Source organism: Nycticebus coucang, chromosome X (genome assembly GCF_027406575.1).
Source record: "Nycticebus coucang isolate mNycCou1 chromosome X, mNycCou1.pri, whole genome shotgun sequence".
Lineage (NCBI taxonomy): Eukaryota > Metazoa > Chordata > Mammalia > Primates > Lorisidae > Nycticebus > Nycticebus coucang.
This window is the reverse complement of record NC_069804.1, coordinates 144,611,594-144,633,339: the sequence shown is the minus strand read 5'-3', so window position 1 is coordinate 144,633,339 and position 21,746 is coordinate 144,611,594. Positions and strand designations below refer to the sequence as shown.

Below are 21,746 nucleotides of genomic sequence, written 5' to 3'. Positions count from 1 at the left end.
GCCGGGGCTGGGTTTGAACCCACCACCCTCGGTATATGGAGCTGGCGCCTTACCCACTGAGCCACAGGCGCCGCCCCATTTCTCTACTCTTTTTCCTTCATTGCATATAATACAGAAATAACATGTTCAATTGAATCTAAGGCATTTTTTTTTTTACATTTAAACACTCTGAAATCAGGACACATCTTAAGATTTATGGTATGGGCTTGTCTGAGTGCAGTGTTGTTTACAACTAATTGATCATAACCAGTTACAGATTCCTTTGTTCCTTCCCTATTACCACTGCTTCACTTGACTAGCCTAAAAAAAAAAAAAAAAATGATGGTGTGCCATAGTTCAATTGGCAGCATTTTTCTTCTTTCTTAACATATAAAATAATGGTGGTCTTAATTCAACGATATCTTAGATTTGATGTGATGCAAATGCCCTCTCATCTTGGGCAATATTTTTAAAATTTTGTGGGGCCAAACTTTATTAAGGTATAATTTACATGAAATAAAACTTTAAGTGTACAATTCAATGAGTTTAAACAAATGTGTGCATTTATGCAACCACATCCACAATCTTAATAAAAAAACATTTTGTTTTTCAAGATAAGAGTCTCACTCTGTTGCCCACGCTAGAGTGCCGTGGTGTCAGCCTAGATCACAGCAACCTCAAACTCCTGGGCTCCAGTGATCCTCCTGCCTCAGTCTCCCCAATAGCTGGGATTACAGGCAAATGTCACCATGCCCCATAGTTTTTCTGTTTTTAGTAGAGACAAGTCTGGCTCATACTCAGGCTGGACTCAAACTCCTGAGCTAAAGCAATCCTCTGCCTAGCCTTCCAGCACAGTGCTAGGATTACAGGCGTGAGCTGCCCTGCTTGGCCTAAAGAACATTTTCATCACTCCAGAAAGTTCCCTGGAGCCCCTCTGCAGCCAATCTCCTGCCCCACCCTGCCAGATCTGCTTTTTATCACTATAGTTTTACCTTTCCTAGAATTTCATGCAATGACTCTATTTGTGTGTATTTTCACGGAACGTAATCATTCCTAGACTCATTCATATTGGTAGATATATCAGTAGTTCATTTTTATTGGTAAGTATAATTTCATTCTGTGGATGTACCACGTTGTGTTTATTCATTAGTCTATTGACAAACATTTGGATTGATTCCAGTTCGGGTTATTATAGTGTATAATTGCCCTTGTTAAAAGTGGGGTGGTGGGTGATCCCAGTAAAATCAAATTGGATTTTATTTTTTTACCCCCTCCCTGTGGGGTGTCAATACGCAGGAGGGAATCTTTATTTTAAAAAGGTGATGAAAGCAAATCTCCCACACTTTGTTCATATTATTACTTTAAATACCAGTATCTTGGAAATCGATTATAAGTATCTATGAAAGAACAGGCCGCAGAACCTATCCCTCGACGTGAAAAACGCTCAGCTTTCAAATTGAAAGGTTCCAATTTACTACAAACAGGGACCCTGAGGTATCTGTGGCTCCACATCGCCTCGCCAGAAGCTGGTCGCTGCTTTGGATGCTGGGACTTGCAGTCCGTGACAGATTCGTTTCTAATCAAGATGGCAGAGTTGCTAATGACTCGCAAAGGAGCGGGCCCGGAGGGACCCTGGGCCGCAAGGGGATTGGGCAGCGCCGGGATTCGGCAGGCGGGAAGCGAAGACCAGGTATTTAAACCTTTCCACACAGCAGGTCGGGCACCCTGAAGTCTCGCGAGATCGTGTCGGGGCCCAATGGAACGCGGGACCGGCTTATCACTAGGGGCATTTATTGGAGGAGGAGCTTCAGTGCGCGCTGCCCGGCCTTAGGTGCCCGGCGTCAAGGCGTTTAGGCCGAGCAATCGCTGTGAGGAACCGTGGCCATGAAGGAAGAGAAGGAGCACAGGCCTAAGGAGAAACGAGTAACCCTGTTAACGCCCCCGGGGGCCTCATGCAGCGGCAGTGGGACCTCAGGGGACAGCGCCAAAGGAGAAGATAAGCAGGATCGAAACAAGGAGAAGAAAGAGGCTCTGAGCAAGGTGCCCAGCCGGCTGTTGGCCCCAGAGAGGGCGGGACGGGTCCGCAGCTCGCGGAGGATGGCTGGGAATGGGGCTGTCCTCTTCCTCTCCCAGGTTTCCCTTTTATCTTTTCACCTGAATGAAAACTTCATCGCCCTGTTTCATCCACTCGCCCGAAATTGGGTGATCTCCTTCCAGCCCAGCCATAGGGTAGGGGTGAGAAAAAGGTGGGGTTTCCTAGAAGAGAAGAGTTTAGGGTCAGAGCTGTGAGATGGTAATGGGAGGGGGATCAACGGTATAAATAATAAGGAATTACCAGTTTAATTGGTGAGAATTATTAAATAGCGAAAGGGGCATCAGGGATGAGAGTAGTTTGTATTAAGAATATTCATGAGGCCGAGCGCGGTGGCTAACGTTTGTAATCCTAGCACTTTGAGAGGCCGAGGCGGGTGGATTGCCCGAGCTCAGGAGTTCTGAAACCAGCTGGAGCAAGACCCAGACCCCATCTCTAAAAAAAGAGGGGCGTTGTGGCGGGCGCCTGTAGTCCCAGCTACTTGGGAGGCTGAGGCAAGAGAATTGCTTGAGCCCAAGAGTTTGAGGTTACTGTGAGCTAGGACGTCAGAGAACTCTACCCAGGGCGACAAAGTGAGACTGTCTCAAAAAAAAAAAAAAAAAAAAAAAGAGGCGGCGCCTGTGGCTCAGTGAGTAGGGCGCCGGCCCCAGGTGCCGAGGGTGGCGGGTTCAAACCCAGCCCCAGCCAAACTGCAACGAAAAAATAGCCGGGCGTTGTGGCGGGCGCCTGTAGTCCCAGCTACTTGGGAGGCTGAGGCAAGACAATCGCCTAAGCCCAGGAGTTGGAGGTTGCTGTGACCCGTGTGACGCCACGGCACTCTACCGAGAGCGATAAAATGAGACTTTGTCTCTAAAAAAAAAAAAAAAAAAAGAATATTCATGGAGGGAAGTTGAGGGAGAGCACAAGGAGACTTAAATGTTTTTTTTTGGGGGGGGGTGAGGTCCTGAGCATTCTATTTTGAGGGCAGTGGGTAATTTTCTCCCCTTTTTTAGAATTTTGAATTCTTTAAATGGGGCAAGGATTTTGTTTTAGACTATGTTGGATGACGGGGAGAGAATACTAAATCAAGATTTCCTGGCAGCTCACAAAGAACAGGTTTGGCCTACTAATTTCTTGCCACTAGATATGTTGAAAAATAGGTGATAGAAAATGACAGGCAAACCTGATAAACTACAGGCTTGAGGGCAAAACTTGAGATTTTCCTTGCTCCAGGCAGTTTTCATTTCCAAGAGTTTTTAAAAACCACTTTTCTAATGTATTCCACTAATTGTGAGCATTGGGTGGTAGAAGAATGTTTTCTACTGGGCTTTTATAAGTCATCTTTCTTTAGGAACTGTGATTCTTTGAGGTATAGCAAAAAATTGATTTGTACTAATTTTATTTTACGTATTCATTTCTTAAGGTGGTAATTCGAAGATTACCTCCCACTTTGACCAAGGAGCAGCTTCAGGAACATCTCCAACCTATGCCTGAACATGATTATTTTGAGTTTTTTTCTAATGATACTAGGTAAAAGAAAAGAAAAAAGAGGGGAGGGATAAAATGTTTTTTCCATTCCTTTTATCTTGTTTTTCATTTGATGTTTGATCCTGTCTTTAATATATGCATATTTGTAATTCAGCCAGACACCTGCAAGCACATTTACATAATTGCTTTTCCTCTCTGCAGTCTGTATCCTCATATGTATGCCAGAGCATACATCAACTTTAGAAACCAAGAAGACATTATTTTGTTCAGGGATCGCTTTGATGGTTATGTATTCCTTGACAATAAAGGTGAGTCCTTGTAACTAAACTAGAAGGGGAGTTTCTTTGTCATTTCTATGTTTAAGACAATATGCACATCGCAGAGTTTCTTGGGTGATAACATATATATCATTTAAAGAATTTTACACATTTGATACACTTATTACAGTTTTACAAATAGACAGACTTTTTTATTAAATCATAGCTGTCTATATTAATGCAATCATGGGGTGCCATGCGCTGGTTTTATGTACAATTTGAAATATTTTCATCACACTGCTTAACATAGCCTTCCTGGCATTTTCTTAGTTATTGTGTTAAGACATTTATATTCTACATTTAGTAAGTTTCACATGTACCCTTGTAATTTCTTTTTTTTTTTGAGACAGAGTCTCAAGCTGTTGCCCTGGGTAGAGTTCTGTGGCGTCACAGCTCACAGCAACCTCCAACTCCTGGGCTTAAGCGATTCTCTTGCCTCAGCCTCCCAAGTAGCTGGGACTACAGGCGCTCACCACAACGCCCGGCTATTTTTTGGTTGTAGTTGTCATTGTTGTTTGGCAGGCCGGGGTTGGATTTGAACCCGCCAGCTCTGCTGTATGTGGCCTGGCTCCCTAGCCACTTGAGCTATAGGTGCTAAGCCAAGACATTAGACTTTTAACAGCCCTGATTATTTTTGTTAATTTGTTGTTTCTTTAATTTGATCAACTGAATAAAATTGCTAATCTTCTCATGTTACAATTTTTTTGCTCTGTATTAGACCTGCTATTGTGACTGTATCATTTCATCAGCAGGACTGACAAATGACTCTTTAAACTTGTTTGACATGTTTTAAATATTTACTTCTCATCTTGCTTCAAGGAGCAACATTTATTTAATTCTTTAATTCAAATCCTTTTAGCCAACAGTTGAAAACTGTTGGAATGCTGGTTAACATTCTCACGAGAGTTGTATATAATTAAAACATTGAACTTGATGGTCTTTCATTTTATATCCAGAAAGGTCTAGTCTATAGGGAAGACAGATTTCTGCCATAACTCTCTTTCAGTTTATTATCTGCTGCTTGAAACATGTAGCCAGACAACATCTAAGCTGCCATGTACCACTTTTCTTTTGGGATTGCATTGATAGGTAAATAGTGTATCTTCCTGTTTAGGTTTTCTTTTTTTTTTTTTTCAATATTCAAAGTTGTTAAAGATTAAATATTTGTCAGGGAATATGTCAGTAAAAATTAAAAAATTGCCACTATTTGCCCAGCTTTCATTCATCACCCCAAACTAGCTATTTCTTCACTCTAGACTGTGTTTGTTTTTGTTTATTTATTTATTTATTTATTTTTGGGACAGAGTTTCACTTATTAACCCTCAGTAGAGTGCTGTGCTGTCACAGCTCACAGCAACCTCTAAATCCTTGGGTTTAGGTGATTCTCTTGCCTCAGCCTCCGGAGGAGCTGGGATTACAGGTGCCCGCCAGGATGCCCGACTATTTTTTTTGTTGCAATTTGGCCGGGGCTAGGTTTGAACCCACCACCCTTGGTGTATGGGGCCATCGCCCTACTCACTGAGCCACAGGTGCCACCCAAATCAGTTGTTTTGTTTTTTTTTTTTGTTTGTTTGTTTTTTTTGCAGTTTTTGGCTGGGGCTGGGTTTGAACCCGCCACCACCAGCATATGGGCTGGCGCCCTACTCCTTTGAGCCACAGGCACCGTCCTGTTTTTTTTTTTTTTTTTTTTTAAGACAGAATCTCACTTTATGGCCCTCGGTAGAGTGCTGTGGCATCACACAGCTCACAGCAACCTCCAACTCCTGGGCTTAAGCAATTCTCTTGCCTCAGCCTCCCGAGTAGCTGGGACTACAGGCGCCCGCCACAACGCCCAGCTATTAAGACAGAATTTCTTTCCTTTTTTTCTTTTTTTTGGAGACAGAGCCTCAAGCTGTCACCCTGGGTAGAGTGATATAGCATCACAGGTCACAGCAACCTCCAACTCCTGGGCTTAAGCGATTCTCTTGCCTCAGCCTCCCAAGTAGCTGGGACTACGGGCACCCGCCACAACGCCTGGCTGTTTTTTGGTTGTAGTTGTCATTGTTTGGCAGGCCCAGGCTGGATTTGAACTTGCCAGCTGTGGTGTATGTGGCTGGCGCCTTAGCCTCTTGAGCTACAGACGCTGAGCCTTAAGATAGCATTCTGTTGCCCAGGCTGGAGTGCAGTGGCATGATCATACCTCACTGCAGCCTTGAATTCCTGGGCTCAAATGATCTTCTGCCTCAGCTTCCCAAGTAGCTAGGTATATGCCACCACACACAGCTATTTTTTTATATATTTTGTAGATGTGAAGTCTCACTATGTTTCTCAGGCTGGTCTTGAAATACTGGCCTCCTAAAGTGCTAAGATTGAAGGCATGCACCACTGTGCCTGGCCTCTAATTCATCTTTCTTATTCCAGCAGACAGATAGCATTGGTTTCCTAATTATTTAGCCTGGAAGTCTAAGTTGTGTTTACTTTTTTTTTCCTTTGATGAAACCTGTCAGTTTATTGTTTTGTAATGTGGTTTTTTTTTTAATATTGAGATAGAATCTCACTTTGTCACCCTTGGTAGAGTGCTGTGGTGTCACAGCTCACAGCAACCTCAAACTCTTGGGCTAAAATGATTCTCTTGCCTCAGCCTCCCTAGTAACTGGGACTATAGGTGCCTGCCACAACTCCTGGCTATGTTTTTTTTGTTGTTGTTGTTGTTTAGCAGGCCCAGGCTGGCTTCTAACCCACCAGCCCCAGAGCACGTGGCTGGTGCCCTAACCTCTGAGCTACGGGCACCCAGCCTGTTTTGTAATGTCTTGTTCACCTACAGGTACTAGTATTTTCACACTTTACGTCTAAGAAATGGACGTAACCTAAGTTTAGACAACCACGTATCTAAATTGACAGATTTTTAATTTTTTTTCTATTTCTGTATAATTCAGTCTATTATAGTGCCATAAAATTAATCTTTTTGAAAATAATGACTTAAGTTAACACTCGTGAAGAAAAGTTCAAACTCCATAGCCTGGTAGTCAGGGTCCTCCGTAGTTTGGCCTCACTTCTGTTTTTCTAGCCTATCTTTTCCCTTTGCTTCAGTCTGGTTTATTCCACAGTTTTGAAGCTAATCTCATTCTGCATTTACTAGGTCTTCAAAAATCATGTTTTGACCATGACTACTGTGCATTACCTTTTTGTCAAGTCATTTTATTGTGTCTATATGCCAGTGACCTAAGGATTGGATTTTTATCTTGTATGGTTGTGGTCTATGGCAGGGAAGTGGTGTTTTATTTTTTTCCCAGTAGTCACTTGAGGTTTTCCTATTGAACTATAACTCACATGTGATAAAATTAGCCCTCTAAAACGTGAAATTCAGTGGTTTTTAGTATTCACAAAGTTGTACAGCTATCACTAATTCCAGAATGTTTTAATCACTCCAAAAAGAAACCCACATCTATTAGTAGTTGTCTCCTGTTCTCCCTTCCCCGAGGCCCCGGCAACCACTAGTGTACTTTCTGTATCTATGGATTTCCCTCTGCTTGACATTTCAAATAAATGGAATTGTGTAATATGTGGCCTTTTGTGACCAGATGCTGTTATTTAGCATGTTTTCAAGGTTTATCCAGGTTATAGCATGTATTACCACATTCCCTTTTTTTTAAATGTGGTAAAATAGACAAAATCTACAAGTAATTTATTAGTGTCACAATTTATTCAGATTGTTGTGCAACCAATCTTAACAAGTTTTTCATCTTCCAAATTAAAACTTTATGACCGTTAAATAACAACTCCATGTTTCCAACTCTCCCTTACACCCTGGCAACTACTAGTACACTTCTGTCTCTGAGTTTGACTACTCTAGATATGTCATATGTGGAATCATACAGTCTTTTTGTGACTGGCTTATTTCACTTAGCATAATGTCTTCAAGATTTATCCATGCTGTAGCATGTGTCAGAATTTCCTTCATTTTTAAGGCTGGTATTCCTTTGTATATGTCCCACATTTGGTTTATCCATTCATCTAATGTCAGAGGACAGTTGGTTTATTTCCACTCTTGTCTATTGTGAATAAAACTGCTATGAACTTGGGTGTACAAACACATATTCAGGTCCCTGCTTTCATTTCTTTTGGGCACATACCAAGAAATAGAATTTCTAGGGTTATATGATAATTCTATGTCTAATTTTTTGAAGAATTGCCATGCTGTTTTCCATAGCAGCTGTACCATTTTATTAATACATTCCTACCAGCAATAATGTGAACATCCGACTTGTCCACATCCTTGCCAATACTTGTTAATTTTCTGGGGGTCTTTTAGAGGAAAAGATTTTCTTGAGACAGGGTCTTGTTCTTATGTAGTGGTGTGTCATCATAGCTCACTAGGCTCAAGCAGGCATCCTGCTTCAGCATCCCAAGTTCCTGGGACTATAGGTGCATGCTACCATGCCCAGATAATTTTTCTATTTGTTGAAGAGACATAGTCTCACTGTGTTGCTTAGACTGTTCTCAAACTCCTGGCCTCGAGGGATCTTCCCATCTCAGCCTCCCAAAATGCTGGGCCCAACATGATTTTTAATTTTTTTTTTTTTTGCAGTTTTTGGCTGGGGCTGGGTTTGAACCCGCCACCTCCAGTATATGGGGCCGGCGCCCTACTCCTTTGAGCCACAGGCGCCGCCCAGATTTTTAAAAATTTTATAGGAGTCTCACTATGGTGCTCAGGCTGATCTCAAACTCCTGGCTTCAAGCCATCTTCCTGCCTCAGCCTCCCAAGGTGCTAGGATTTACAGGCATGAACTACCATGCTCCGCCAATTATTTCTTTTTTACTTTATTGTGGTAAAAAAAATTAACTTGATATCTACCCCCTCCATTTTTACTTTTGTTGCCTGTGCTTTTAATGTCTTGGTGTATTTTTTTTTTTTTACTACTGCTAAGTTTTTTCCCCAGTTTTATTGAGGTATAATGGACAAATTGTATATATATTTAAATTGTACATTGTGATAATTTGACACGTCTACATTGTGAAATACAATCAAGTTGATTAACACATCCATCAGCTCACATAGTTAGGCTTTTCTTAAATAGCAGCTTTCTATAATTCACATGCCTTAAAAATTCACCTTTTTGAAGTGTACATTTTGGTGGTTTCTCGTATATTCACAGAATTGTGTAACCATCACCACAATCTAAATTTAGAACATATTCATCACCTCAGAGAGAAGCCCTACCCATTAGTTGTCCCTCCTCATTTTTCACACTACTGCCACCCCCCAACTCTGTACAGGCAGTCACTCATTGGCTTTCTGTCTATAGATTTGACTGTTCTAAAGATTTATAATATTTTTATTCCTTTTTTTTTTGGCCGGGGCTGGGTTTGAACCCACCACCCTTGGCATATGGGGCTGGCGCCCTACTCCTTGAGCCACAGGCGCCACCCAGATTTATAATATTTTTAAATGAAATTTAGTTTGCAGGGTCTTTTTTCACATATTACAATATCGCATTTTACTTTTTTTTTTTTTTAAGAGACAAGAGTCTCACTTTATCACCCTCAGTAGAGTACTGTGGCATCACAGTTCACGGCAACCTTCAACTCCTGGCCTTAGGTGATTCTCTTGCCTCAGCCTGCCACAATGCCTGGCTATTTTTTGTTGCAGTTTGGCCGGGGCCAGGTTCGAGCCCGCCACCCTCGGTATATGGGGCCAGTTCCCTACTCACTGAGCCACAGGTGCCACCCAACAAGCCCTTTTTAAAGCATGAACAATATTACATTTTAGAAGTTGAGTTTAAACAAATATTTACTTCCAGGCTATATCTTTTCATTATGTTATCAGTGTGAATTTTGGGTTCCCTTCATAGTATGTTCATTATACTTGTGCTAGTATGCTTTATGCCCTTTGGGAGACCCTCTTCAGATGATAGCCATCAGAGGAGGCCTAGAAAGCAGTGAGTTGATTCCCTTGTGTCCACTTTTGACATTTCGTTATTATAGCAAGTGTGGTTATTTTTTTTCTGAACAGGTCAGGAATATCCTGCTATAGTAGAATTTGCACCTTTTCAAAAAGCTGCAAAAAAGAAGACTAAGAAAAGAGATACCAAAGTTGGGACTATCGATGATGGTACAGTATAGCTCTAGTTATATAATGCTATTGCCATGGAGTTTTCCAAAAAATACCTTTGTGAGAGTAAATTAGACGCCAGTGTTTTAAATTAGGAAAATATAGAATAAAAGTTAATGAGAAATGTTAGTCGCTAATGGAAGCTTTGCTTGTTTGTTAAAATAGAAGTGAGTTTCCTACAGAGAATTTCTGATAGCTTTGGCTAGTGGCATTTCATTCCTCCACTACTGAATAACAACTGTTCTTTAATGCCTTTTACCAATTATATGAATATTTGACTTTAATTTCTATTATCTTTGTGAAGAAGAAGGTTGGAGGTGTGATGGAAAAATTTCCATATCCAAGTAACTTCATATAAAGTAGCTGAAGTGGTCTGTCTCCCACTTCTATCACTTGCTAGCTGTGTGACCTTGGGGAAGTAACTAGCTTCTCTGAGATTATTTCTCCTACTGTAAAACATAGATGATAATAGGTGCCTCACAAGATTATGAGATGCATTGATAAGATAGGAAAACTTCTCTGACCTATTTTGTGTCACACAACTGTATTACAAATATAAAAAGTCCTGGTATATTTTTTAGGTCCAAATATGGAGTTACTTACACACATAGTAATTAAGTTGAACAGAAATAAAGGAAGTGAAAAACTAAAATAATTGCTATTTAAGGTATACCAGCTCCAGATTTTGAGATCTCTGTAATGTTACATTGGATAACTATAACATAACTCTTGTTATGTTGCGTAAGGACTTAGTTCCAATATTTTATATTGGACTGATATTTTAGAATCATCAGTTTAATTTCCACCATTTGTTACTATTATAGGTATTTTATATAAAGAAAACAGCAAACACAGCAACAACACAGCTACTTATTATATCACAGATTTAGATCTGGAAGACTAGATTAAGTGACAATAGTCAACCCTGCATAGAAGCAAAGAACATAATAACTCAGACATATTACTCTTTCTGGTGTCAGAGGGAAGAGAACTCCAGGAATTACCATCATTTCTAGTGCCACGAATAGGATTTCCCCCCAATTTATGTTTTTGGAATACCTGATTTTCATGTGTTGAGTTTATTTAAAGTGAAGTATACCCATTCAGGAATTGCTTATTACTATACATAACATTTCTGTTAAGATTCCACAGCTCCCATAAATATGACTCTGGGTTAACAGGAACAGTGACTTTTTTTTTTTTTTTTGGTAGAGACAAAGTCTCACTTTATCGCCCTCAGTAGAGTGCTGTGGCATCACACAGCTCACAGCAACCTCCAATTCCTGGGTTTAGGCGATTCTCTTGCCTCAGCCCCCCGAGTAGCTGGGACTACAGGCACCCGCCACAATGCCCGGCTATTTTTTTGTTGCAGTTTGGCCGTGGCCAGGTTTCAACCCACCAGTCTCGGTATATGGGGCCGGCGCCCTAGCCACTGAGTCACAGGCCACCCAGGAGCAGTGACTTTTAAAAGCAAAGTATGTAACACCCTGGTAGTTCCATTATAATGTGAAGTGTCTCACTTTTCCTGATCTCCTGTTAAATCAGACTCTCTTAGTGAGTATGGGAATAGGAGTTATGAATGTAAGTGACCCTTTAAGCCCTAAATAGTCTCTCTTGTAGGTATGCTTTTTTTTAAATCAATATTCCATGAAATAGAAAGTTATTTTGATAAATAAGTATCCTAGATAATATCTCCTTTTTTTGTTTAAAGTCTGCTATGTTTTCTGTTTCCTTGAATGATGATTTAGATCCAGAATATAGAAAATTTTTGGAAAGTTATGCCACAGATAATGAGAAGATGACATCTACTCCAGAGACACTGCTAGAGGAAATAGAAGCAAAAAATAGAGAACTAATAGGTAAGTGGGCATAAGGAATGAGGGCAACAGCTTTTTTATCACAATACCTAAGTTTGTCTCCCACTTCTATCACTTGCTAGCTGTGTGACATTGGGGAAGTAACTAGCTTCTCTGAGATTATTTCTCCTACTTGTAAAACATAGATGATAATAGGTGCCTCACAAGATTATAAGATGCATTGATAAGATAGGAAAACTTCTCTGACCTATTTTGTGTCACACAACTGTATTATAAATATAAAAAGTTTGAAGACTAATAATGGACATTTATATAATGGTACACCTATGAAAATCAGTTGGTTTTTCTTAGTAATAAATTAATATTCCTAAAAAGAGTTTGACTTGAAAATACCAAAAAACTGAAATTAGTTACTACAAAATTGAAAACCTCTTGAGAAAGTCTACTCTATCAGTAGCTCTAAACATGAGCATAATCTTTGACCCAGGATTTTCATTCCTAGGAATTTATCCTAAGGAAGTATACGTATGTGTTCACAAAGATGGCTACAAGGCTAGTAACATGGTTCAGAATGTTGAAAAATGAATTCTAAACCTTTATTAATGGATGCATAGTATAAGCCCATTTCTGGTAACTTCCGTAGAATAAATTCCCAGAAGCAGAATTATGGAGTCAGAAGGATTATATGTTCTTTTTAGTCCCTTCCCCTAATTTCTTTTTTTTTCCTTCCCCCAATTTCTTTCCAGTTGAACACATTTATACCCATGTCAGTAAAACAAAAGAATGTCCTTTGTACTTAATTTTCACCAACGAGGAATTTGCTCTTTTAAAAAATGTTTTTATTTTATTTATTAATTTGAATTTCTTCACTTATAAAAAAGTATTTTAAACCTACATTTTTGAAATGGGAATGCTGTAACACTTCTTTCTGATAATCCAGTTATGAGCTTTCTGTTTAAGGGGTAAAGTTTTCCCACCTTGGGTGGATGGCAATGAATGTCAGAAGATGGAATCCTTTCTAGGGATTGATAAGTATTATTATTAATAATCTCTTTACATTTATGTAGCTAAAAAGACAACCCCACTTTTGAGCTTCCTGAAAAACAAGCAGGTAAATCTTTTGTTTTTATAGTTCTCTCAATACTTTAATTTCATTGGTTCATATCTTATAAACATTTTAAGAGCATTGGGGTTCTATAGGAGAAATAGCTGTGTTTTCACCATCATTCTTTAAATATTTGGCCCATTGATCTCACTCTCCAGTTCTCTTCTTTACTCTGTTTGATGGACCAGGGTTCGTTTACTCTGCAAACCCAGAGAATCCTTAGCTTATCCCAGAGAAACTCTCTTAATGTTCTGAAAGCATCTAGAAATATAGCAAGGCAGCAATAGGAAACTTTGATATTAGCAGGTCCTGATCTTCATTCTCTGTCATTTTCTGGGTGAGCTGGGGTTAAGGAGGTAGAATGCCACTTTGTGGAATGTGGGAAGGAAAGATGATCCAGTTCAGTGGGTGCCCACCATATTTTTGGGATTGATTAGGTTTTAGTGATGATTATCTTATTTGAAAGCTTCTGTTGGTGTCTCTTTCTAGAGAATGAGAGAAGAAAAGAGAGAAGAAAGAAGGAGGCGAGAAATTGAAAGAAAAAGACAAAGAGAAGAAGAGAGGAGAAAATGGAAAGAAGAAGAGAAACGGAAAAGGAAAGATATAGAAAAGCTAAAGAAGATTGACAGAGTTCCAGAAAGGGAAAAAATAAAGGATGAACCAAAGATTAAGGTATAAAAGTAACTGAAATAGACTGCATGTTGCTGAAAATTGCACGTGCCTGATCTTTAAATATGCATGCATCTTGTGTTAGTGTAAATGAGTTTTTTGTTTTGTTTTTGTCCTTTTGTGGGGGGGAGTGAAGAAATGAGCCATTAATAGTCTTTCCTGTAATACTATTATTTTTTTAAATTTAAGATAATTTAAAGAGATTGAGTAGTTTATGTTATCATTTCTTCAACACAAATCTGTCATTTTTAATCATTGAAAATGTTCAATTTGGGGGTTATTGTTCTCTTAATTCGTAGTAAATGAGGGCTTAGGGCTGGCTGGCATGAATTATGGGTTTTATTCAGCTTTTTCTTCATAATGCCTCATCTGTTTGTTTTCCACTGTCTTCAGGTACACAGGTTTCTGTTACAAGCTGTGAATCAGAAAAATGTAAGGACCCAGTACATGATACAGAGCACCTAGTATCATGTAACACACACAGGTCTTAGCTAATAAGTCTTTTTGGTGGTGGTGGTGGTGGTAGTGTTACCTATTGAAAACCCCTTCAGACTGACTTGGGTCTTCTTAAAAGCTGAGCTGTTTTAAATTCCACTACTTTAAAAGGAATCTCAGATGACTTCCTGATGCTCTTCTGTGTACCCAGAAGCTTCAATGACCTATGGCCAAAGGACAACCATGTTTATATAGCTCTTTCTCATCTTATATGACTGTCATAACTGGCTGCCTTGTGGGAGGACTAGGAATATATATCCTGCATTATGTGCCTTTCCCTCTTACGTGACTCCCATGTTGTCTTGAATCCAACTGGGAGTTTGTGAGCAGCAGATTCTGATTAATGCATTGCACGTAGGAAGTGGAAAACCTATAGAAAGATCCCAATCTTGCTGCTTCCTTTATGAGGGCATGGCTTGGGCAGCCCATGCTCCAGTGAACTTCAGAGAAAGTGAGAGAAAATCTTACAGAGATGGTGGCAGGGTCTCATGAGCCACATAAACTGCTGAAAACTCAGCAGTTTATGTGGCTAGAGTTTACTGAGTCTCTACAGAGCTTATTGGAGAAAGGGGTTTGGGGACGAGTGGAATTTCTCATCTTAATACCTTCAAGCAGTCTTTCTGTCCACCATGCCATGAGTGACTTGACTTGCTATTCCTAACATTCAGCAAGGCAGAAGGTAGAGCCAGCCATGCTAGAGATACTCATTAATGTTCTTACTAGAGTAATGAACATCTTGGCCTCTAATAAAGATGTTCATTAGAGAAATAAGAACACTTCCAATGAAACCTGCACATGGTATCTTGCTTCACACTGGTTCCTTCTTAGTGTGCAGTTTGGATTGGCCATTTGCAGTGGCTGTCTGTGTGCTGACATGCTTCATGCTTGAGTCTTATGGTGCTTTGCCTTTTGCTTGGTGACTTTGTATTAATGCCTTCACCCTGAGATGAACCTTTTATAATACCTTCACTCTGAGATTTGAAATTCTGTTTTGCCTAAGAATCTCTCTAACTATCCAACACTTGGTCTAGAGAGATTTATAGCAGTGATGTGAAAAACTGACATTTTCAGACATATATAAAGATATGTGTCATTGAGTATAGAGTTCCTACTCAGTAGGGGTGGAACTTCTATAACTTCTTCTTTTAATCAAATGCCAAATCTTGCTATTCATCTTTAATGGTAGTATAATTCTACCATCATAAGTATGTTATTCTCAGGCTGAAGGCAGAATTATTCTTGCAATGGGAGATCTCTCCTTTGGTGGTGAAGGTATTTGGTATTTGTCATTCCAGGTACTACGTAAAAGCAGTCCAACAGTAATGATCTGCCTAGTATTTTAAATTTGTGGGATATTTTCCTTCAAGTTAGATTGACATGCTGGTTTGCTACAGAAGCATACTTGGAAGTGTCCATTGGTTCATTTAAAGGTTAACCCATTGAAAGCCAAAGGAGTCTTGATCCCATTGCCATAAAGTGATTAAACCACTTCATTTGAGTGCGTAACACTTTCCCATTAATAGCATCCTTTTAGTAAATTATTGCTCTTATACAGAAGTAGTTCACCTGAAAGTTTAAGAATACCTGTGGAGATAGGGGTCTTCTATAGTCTAAATTTGAAATATTTAGTATATTGTTTTCTTTGATACAATGAAAAGACAGTGAACCACCTTTCAAAATAAAAATAAACATATTCTCTTTAAAGCTGCTCAAGAAGCCAGAAAAAGGAGATGAAAAAGAATTGGACAAAAGAGAAAAAACCAAGAAATTGGACAAAGAGAATCTGAATGATGAAAGAGCCAGTGGGCAAAGTTATACATTGCCCAAGCGATCTGATAGTGAACTTAAAGATGAAAAGCCAAAGAGGTTAGTAGTTGAGGACTCTTTGGTATACTTGATACCTACTTGCTAGTTTTGCTGTTGTGTTCTGGACTTGTACCTAAAATAAGAAATTGTTTTATTTGGGGCAGGGGGTTGAGGAGGAAGGGCTTCAAATGTTCCATTATCTTAATCTGGGTGAACGGTTTGGGAGTTTTGTTGCTTTTTAAAACACCAGTATTTTCACTTTGCCCTAAAAGTGCATCCTCATTGCAGTGGCCAAGACAGAATTACAGTGTTTCTGCATTTGCGATTATGGATATTTGAGGGTTCTGTCTCAGATTTATTTTTCATGCAGATTTGAAGAGGAGAGTAGCAGAGACTACAGGGAGAGAGAACGGGATTATGAACGAGAGCAGGAGCGCATACTTCGAGAAAGAGAGAGGCTGAAGCGGCAAGAAGAAGAGCGCCGTAGGCAGAAGGAGCGTTATGAGAAAGAGAAGATTTTTAAAAGAAAAGAAGAAGAAATGAAAAAAGAGAGAGAAGCACTTCGGGATAAAGGAAAGAAGAATGAAAGTACAGAATCAATAGGCAGCTCAGACAAAACGGAAAAGAAAGAGGAAGTGGTTAAGAGAGATCGCATAAGAAATAAGGTGCTGCTTTTTGTTACACTTGTCTATTTTCTTTTTTTTTTTTTTTGTAGCGACAGAGTTTCATTTTATCGCCCTTGGTAGAGTGCCGTGGCATCACACAGCTCACAGCAACCTCCAACTCCTGGGCTTAGGTAATTCTCCTGCCTCAGCCTCCCGAGTAGCTGGGACTACAGATGCCCGCCACAATGCCCAGCTATTTGTTTGTTTTTTTTTTTTTTGGTTGCAGTTTGGCCGGGGCTGGGTTTGAACCCGCCACCCTCGGTATATGGGGCCGGCGCCCTACTCACTGAGCCACAGGCGCCGCCCTACACTTGTCTATTTTCATGAGGATTTTTTTCCTTTTCCTGCAAGTATAAAGGAAAGGGATAGCTCATTGTGTATTGTAGGATTTTTATTTATTTATTTATTTATTTTGAGACAGAGCCTCAAGCTGTCGCCCTGGGTAGAGTGTCATGGCATCACAGCTCACAGCAACCTCCAACTCCTGGGCTCAAGCGATTCTCCTGCCTCCACCTCCCAAGTGTCTGGGACCACAGGCACCTACTGCAATGCCCAGCTATTTTTTGTTTGCAGCTGTCATTGTTTGGCGGGCCCAGGCTGGATTCAAACCCACCAGCTCAGGTGTATGTGGCTGGCGCCTTAGCCGTTTGAGCCATAGGCGCTGAGCCTATTGTAGGATTTTTAAAGGGGAACTTTTAACTATCTGCAACCTTTTTTTTCAGTCTTGCTGGGTTCTTTTATTAACTTACTGTAGAAATTTCATACATGCATAAAAGTAGAGAAAATAGAAAATAGTAATGATAAACCTCTGTGTACCCATCATCCAGCTTCAACAATTATCAGCTTGTGGCCAACCTTTTTGTACTCTATTCTATCCCTCCTCCTACTGGATTATTTTCAAGCAAATCTGAGACATAATTTCTTCCTTAATCATATCAGCATTTCAGATAAAGACTTTTTTTAACATAATCCAAGTAGCATTTTCACATCAAAAAAACTAATGAAAATTCCTTAACATACTATCTACCCAGTGTTCAGATTTTCCAAATTGCTGTGTTTTAATGGCCACAAATTGAAATGCCTCCTTAAGTTCTCTCTTTCTTTTCTTTTCTTTTTTGAGACAGAATCTCAAGCTGTGGCATCACAGCTCACAGAAACCTCAAACTCTTTGGGCTTAAGCAATTCTCTTGCCTCAGCCTCCCAAGTAGCTAGGACTACAGGTGCCCACCACAATACCCGCCTTTCCCCCCCTCCCCCGGTTGTAGTTGTCATTGTTGCTTGGCAGGCCCGGGCTGGATTTGAACCTGCCAGCTCTGGTGTATATGGCTGGCACCCTAGCTGCTGAACTATGGGCGCCGAGCCCACCTGGCTATTTTCTTTGTTGCAGTTGTCATTGTTGTTTTTAGCTGGCCCAGGCCAGGTTTGACCCCACAAGCCTAGGTGTATATGGCTGGCACCCTACCCACTGATCTACGGCTGCCGCCTTAAGTTCTCTTTGAATGTAAATATTTTGCAGGAATTTTTAATTACAAATAATGTTTTAGGGCCAACTTTAATGAATCAGGAAGAAAGGGTAAGAAAGTCTCATGTAATTTTTTGTTGAATTCTTTTTTTTTTGAGACAGAATCTTACTCTGTCATGCTGGGTAGAGTGCTATGACATCATAGCTCACAACAACCTCGAACTCTTGGGTTCAAGCTATCCTCTTGCCTCAGCCTCCCATGTAGCTGGGACTACAGGTGCCTGTCACCATGCCTGGCTAGTTTTTTTCTATTTTTTAGTAGAGATGGGATCTCGCTATTGCCCAGGCTGGTTTCAAACTCCTGAGCTCATGCAGTCCAACTGCCTCAGCCTTTCTGAGTGCTAGGGTTATAGGCATGAGCCACTACACCCAGCCTTTTGTAGAATTCTTTTTTTTTTTTTAAAGCCTGTATATTTAAGTTTTCCGTTATTGTATTGTCATTAAGCAAACACATTACTTGAACTGAGAGGTACGTGATGAATTTATTATGGCTTAATTAGGAATCTGAGATATAAAACGCTATTTACCAAAGGTATTATGTTGTACCTGATTTAGAAAACAAATTATGTTTTTGGCAATTTACCTGGGGTCTGAGCTCATAATTTTAGGGAAATCTCCACTTAAGAATTTTCATTCTCGCCTGTAGTCCCAGCTGCTTGGGAGGCTGAGGCAAGAGAATCGTGTAAGCCCAAGAGTTAGAGGTTGCTGTGAGCTGTGTGACGCCACGGCACTCTACCTGAGGACGGTACAGTGAGACTCTGACTCTACAAAAAAAAAAAAAAAGAATTTTCATTCTCGGGCGGCATCTATGGCTCAAAGGAGTAGGGCGCTGGCACCATATGCCAGAGGTGGCGGGTTCAAACCCAGCCCCGGCCAAAAGAAAAAATTCCCTTTGGGCCGCGTCTGTGGCTCAACGGAGTAAGGCGCCGGCCCCATATGCAGGAGGTGGCAGGTTCAGGTTCAAACCCAGCCCCAGCCAAAAACTGCAAAAAAAAAAAACAATTTTTTTTTCACTCTCTTGGTTCAGTGCCCGTAGCACAGGGGTTACGGCACTGGCCACATGCATCGAGGCTGGTGGGTTTGAACCTGGCCCCGGCCAGCCAAACAAAAATAACAACTGCAACAAAAAAATAGCCAGGCGTTGTGGTGAGTGCCTGTAGTCCCAGCTACTTGGGAGGCTGAAGCAAGAGAATCACTTAAACCGAAGAGTTTGAGGTTGCTGTGAGTTGTGACATCAAGGCACTCTACTGAGGGAAACATAGTGAGACTCTGTCTCAAAAAAAAAAAAAAAGGTGGGCGGCGCCTGTGGCTCAGTGAGTAGGGCGCCGGCCCCATATACCGAGGGTGGTGGGTTCAAACCCAGCCCCGGCCAAACTGCAACAAAAAAATAGCAGGCGTTGTGGCGGGTGCCTGTAGTCCCAGCTGCTTGGGAGGCTGAGGCAAGACAATCACATAAGCCCAAGAGCTGGAAGTTGCTGTGAGCCGTATGATGCCACCGCACTCTACCGAGGGCAGTAAAATGAGACTCTGTCTCTACAAAAAAAAAAAAAAAAAAAAAGGTATTGGGCAGCGCCTGTGGCTCAGTCGGTAAGGCACCAGCCCCATATACCGAGGGCAGCGGGTTCAAGCCCAGCCCTGGCTGAACTGCAACCAAAAAAGAAAAAAAATAGTTGGGTCTTGTGGTGGGCGCCTGTAGTCCCAGCTACCCGGGAGGCCGAGGCAAGAGAATCGCTTGGGCCCAGGAGTTGGAGGTTGCTGTGAGCTGTGATGCCATGGCACTCTACCGAGGGCCATAAAGTGAGACTCTGTCTCTTAAAAAAAAAAAAAAAAGTATTTTCATTCTCTATTATTGTTGCTTTTACTCCTAAACATTTTCTTATGTGATGGTGAATCTTAAAGTCAACTTACTGATGGAGAGGAGTTATAGGCAATAACTGTGGTTTCTGGGTAAAAAAACAATCAGGCTGATTAGGTCAGCTTGAGATGGTTAAGAAAATCAGACAGGGGCGGCGCATGTGGCTCAGCGGGTACAGCACTGGCCCCATAGACACGGCCAAACTGCAACAAAAAAAATAGCCAGGCATCATGGCGGGCGCCTGTAGTCCCAGCTACTCAGGAGGCTGAGGCAAGAGAATCACCTAAGCCCAGGACTTGGAGGTTGCTGTGAGCAGTGTGATGCCACGGCACTCTACCTGAGGACGGTATGGTGAAACTCTATCTCTACAAAAAAGAAAATCAGATTCCTCAAAAATTTACCCTAGGCATATAAAGTAATATTTATGAAATGGGTTTTTCTTTGAACATAGGAAGTGGGCAGTTGGCATGTACTGTGTCCTCACATTTTTGGTCTTATATGACTAGGTTTTGGTATATATTAATATATAACATGTGACTCTGAAAATCCCATGCAAAAAGCTCAGAAGCAATGTTGTATTAACATTTCATTTTACTTTAGGATCGCCCAGCAATGCAGCTTTACCAACCAGGAGCTCGAAGCCGAAATCGACTCTGTCCCCCTGATGACAGCACCAAGTCTGGAGATTCAGCAATAGAAAAAAAGCAAGAAAGTGGTATTAGCCATAGAAAAGAAGGAGGAGAAGAGTGATAAGTCCGAATGGCCTTAGGTGTCCTGACTGTCTAGGCAGCCAAAGAGCAAGTGTTAAGCGATCCAGAAATGCCTTCAGGGCAAAGGAATAGAGAGAAAGAAAGGGAGTCGCTGTGCTGGTGGGATACACTGCAGAGGAGTATGTTTTGTGTTAAAGCAGGAATCTGATTGCAGGTTTAGAATTGGAAGTACAATTTCATTGTTTTTGCAACTTCTATAAATTAATTTTAACATGTTAGAAAATGATGGCAAGAACATGCATTATAATTTACAGGAAGGAAATGTCAAGTGAGAGCTTAAATATTTATGACATGAGAAAAAAAGAGCTGGTTCTACAATCAAAAGATGTTAATCCTGGATTGAATTTTCTTAATTTGGGTGGAGCAGAGTCACTTGGAAGTCTTGTTCAGATCTAGTTACATTGCATCCTTGGTTGTAACTGTTGACTTTGTGTAGCGTAGAAGTAACAAGCATGTCATTGTCATACAAGTACAGTGAAGGATAGAACAAATTTTGTTGATGCAGAAATTTAAATAGTCATGTGAGGTCTATATCCAGTGTCCTAAAGTTTTAGGATTAATTGTAGTTTTCTGTTTGCTTATATGAGCTTACCGTAAAGAATATTTTTAAACATCTCATTTTGCCTTTGGCATTTTTTCTATTAGGTAAAATATAGTCGTCATTTGGTTCTTGACAATCCAGTCTTCGTTTTATCTTAGGTCTCATGAACTGAGTGCATATCCTCTCCAGGAAGGAAACTGCACCAAAATCTGTTTGTATTAGCAACTTTTAGTCTTCATTTGTCTTGTATTAATGTTAATAAATATCAACTGCACTGAATATGAAGTTAAGTGTGTTTATTAACTTTACTAAGTATTCTACTAGTTTTGAGAAATTAAACATTTGGGTTTTTTGAGGGTTTTTTTTGTTGTTTGTTTGTTTTTGAGACAGTCTCACTTTGTCACCCTCAGTTGAGTGCCATGGTATCTTATCTCACAGCAACCTCAAACTCTTGGGTTGAAGTGATTCTCTTGTGTCAGCTGTTGTACTCATGTGCCACCTGTAAGAAAGACCCCACTTCAGGTATAAATCAAATGGTGATTTATTACACCTGCG

At 40.5% G+C, this 21,746-nt stretch overlaps 1 protein-coding gene across 4 annotated transcripts; it reads left to right on the top strand.

Annotated features, from left to right (window-relative positions):
• The first annotated feature begins 1,737 nt into the window (after positions 1–1,737).
• UPF3B (UPF3B regulator of nonsense mediated mRNA decay) lies at positions 1,738–21,470 on the top strand. Of its 4 annotated transcripts, XM_053581102.1 has the most exons (11): positions 1,738–2,019; positions 3,474–3,580; positions 3,740–3,846; positions 9,848–9,946; positions 11,695–11,805; positions 12,831–12,874; positions 13,358–13,540; positions 13,931–13,969; positions 15,738–15,898; positions 16,209–16,503; positions 20,481–21,470. In XM_053581102.1, exons 1-11 carry the CDS (start codon positions 1,864–1,866, stop codon positions 20,628–20,630), a joined length of 1,452 nt encoding a protein of 483 aa, XP_053437077.1. In that variant the 5' UTR covers positions 1,738–1,863; the 3' UTR covers positions 20,631–21,470. The 4 variants fall into 4 exon arrangements, with proteins under 4 accessions (XP_053437077.1, XP_053437079.1, XP_053437078.1 ...); XM_053581104.1 differs by lacking the exon at positions 9,848–9,946 and having other exon boundaries at positions 1,739–2,019; XM_053581103.1 differs by lacking the exon at positions 13,931–13,969 and having other exon boundaries at positions 1,740–2,019.
• The last annotated feature ends 276 nt before the right edge of the window (positions 21,471–21,746 follow it).

What these genes read in the sequence shown, in the direction of transcription:
- UPF3B (XM_053581102.1), top strand. Translation starts at nt 1,864, where the DNA reads ATGAAGGAAGAGAAGGAGCACAGGCCTAAGGAGAAACGAGTAACCCTG. An exon ending in AGAAAGAGGCTCTGAGCAAG is followed by an intron (nt 2,020 to 3,473) that starts GTGCCCAGCCGG and finishes TCATTTCTTAAG; the next exon opens with GTGGTAATTCGAAGATTACC. An exon ending in AAGCTGTGAATCAGAAAAAT is followed by an intron (nt 13,970 to 15,737) that starts GTAAGGACCCAG and finishes TTCTCTTTAAAG; the next exon opens with CTGCTCAAGAAGCCAGAAAA.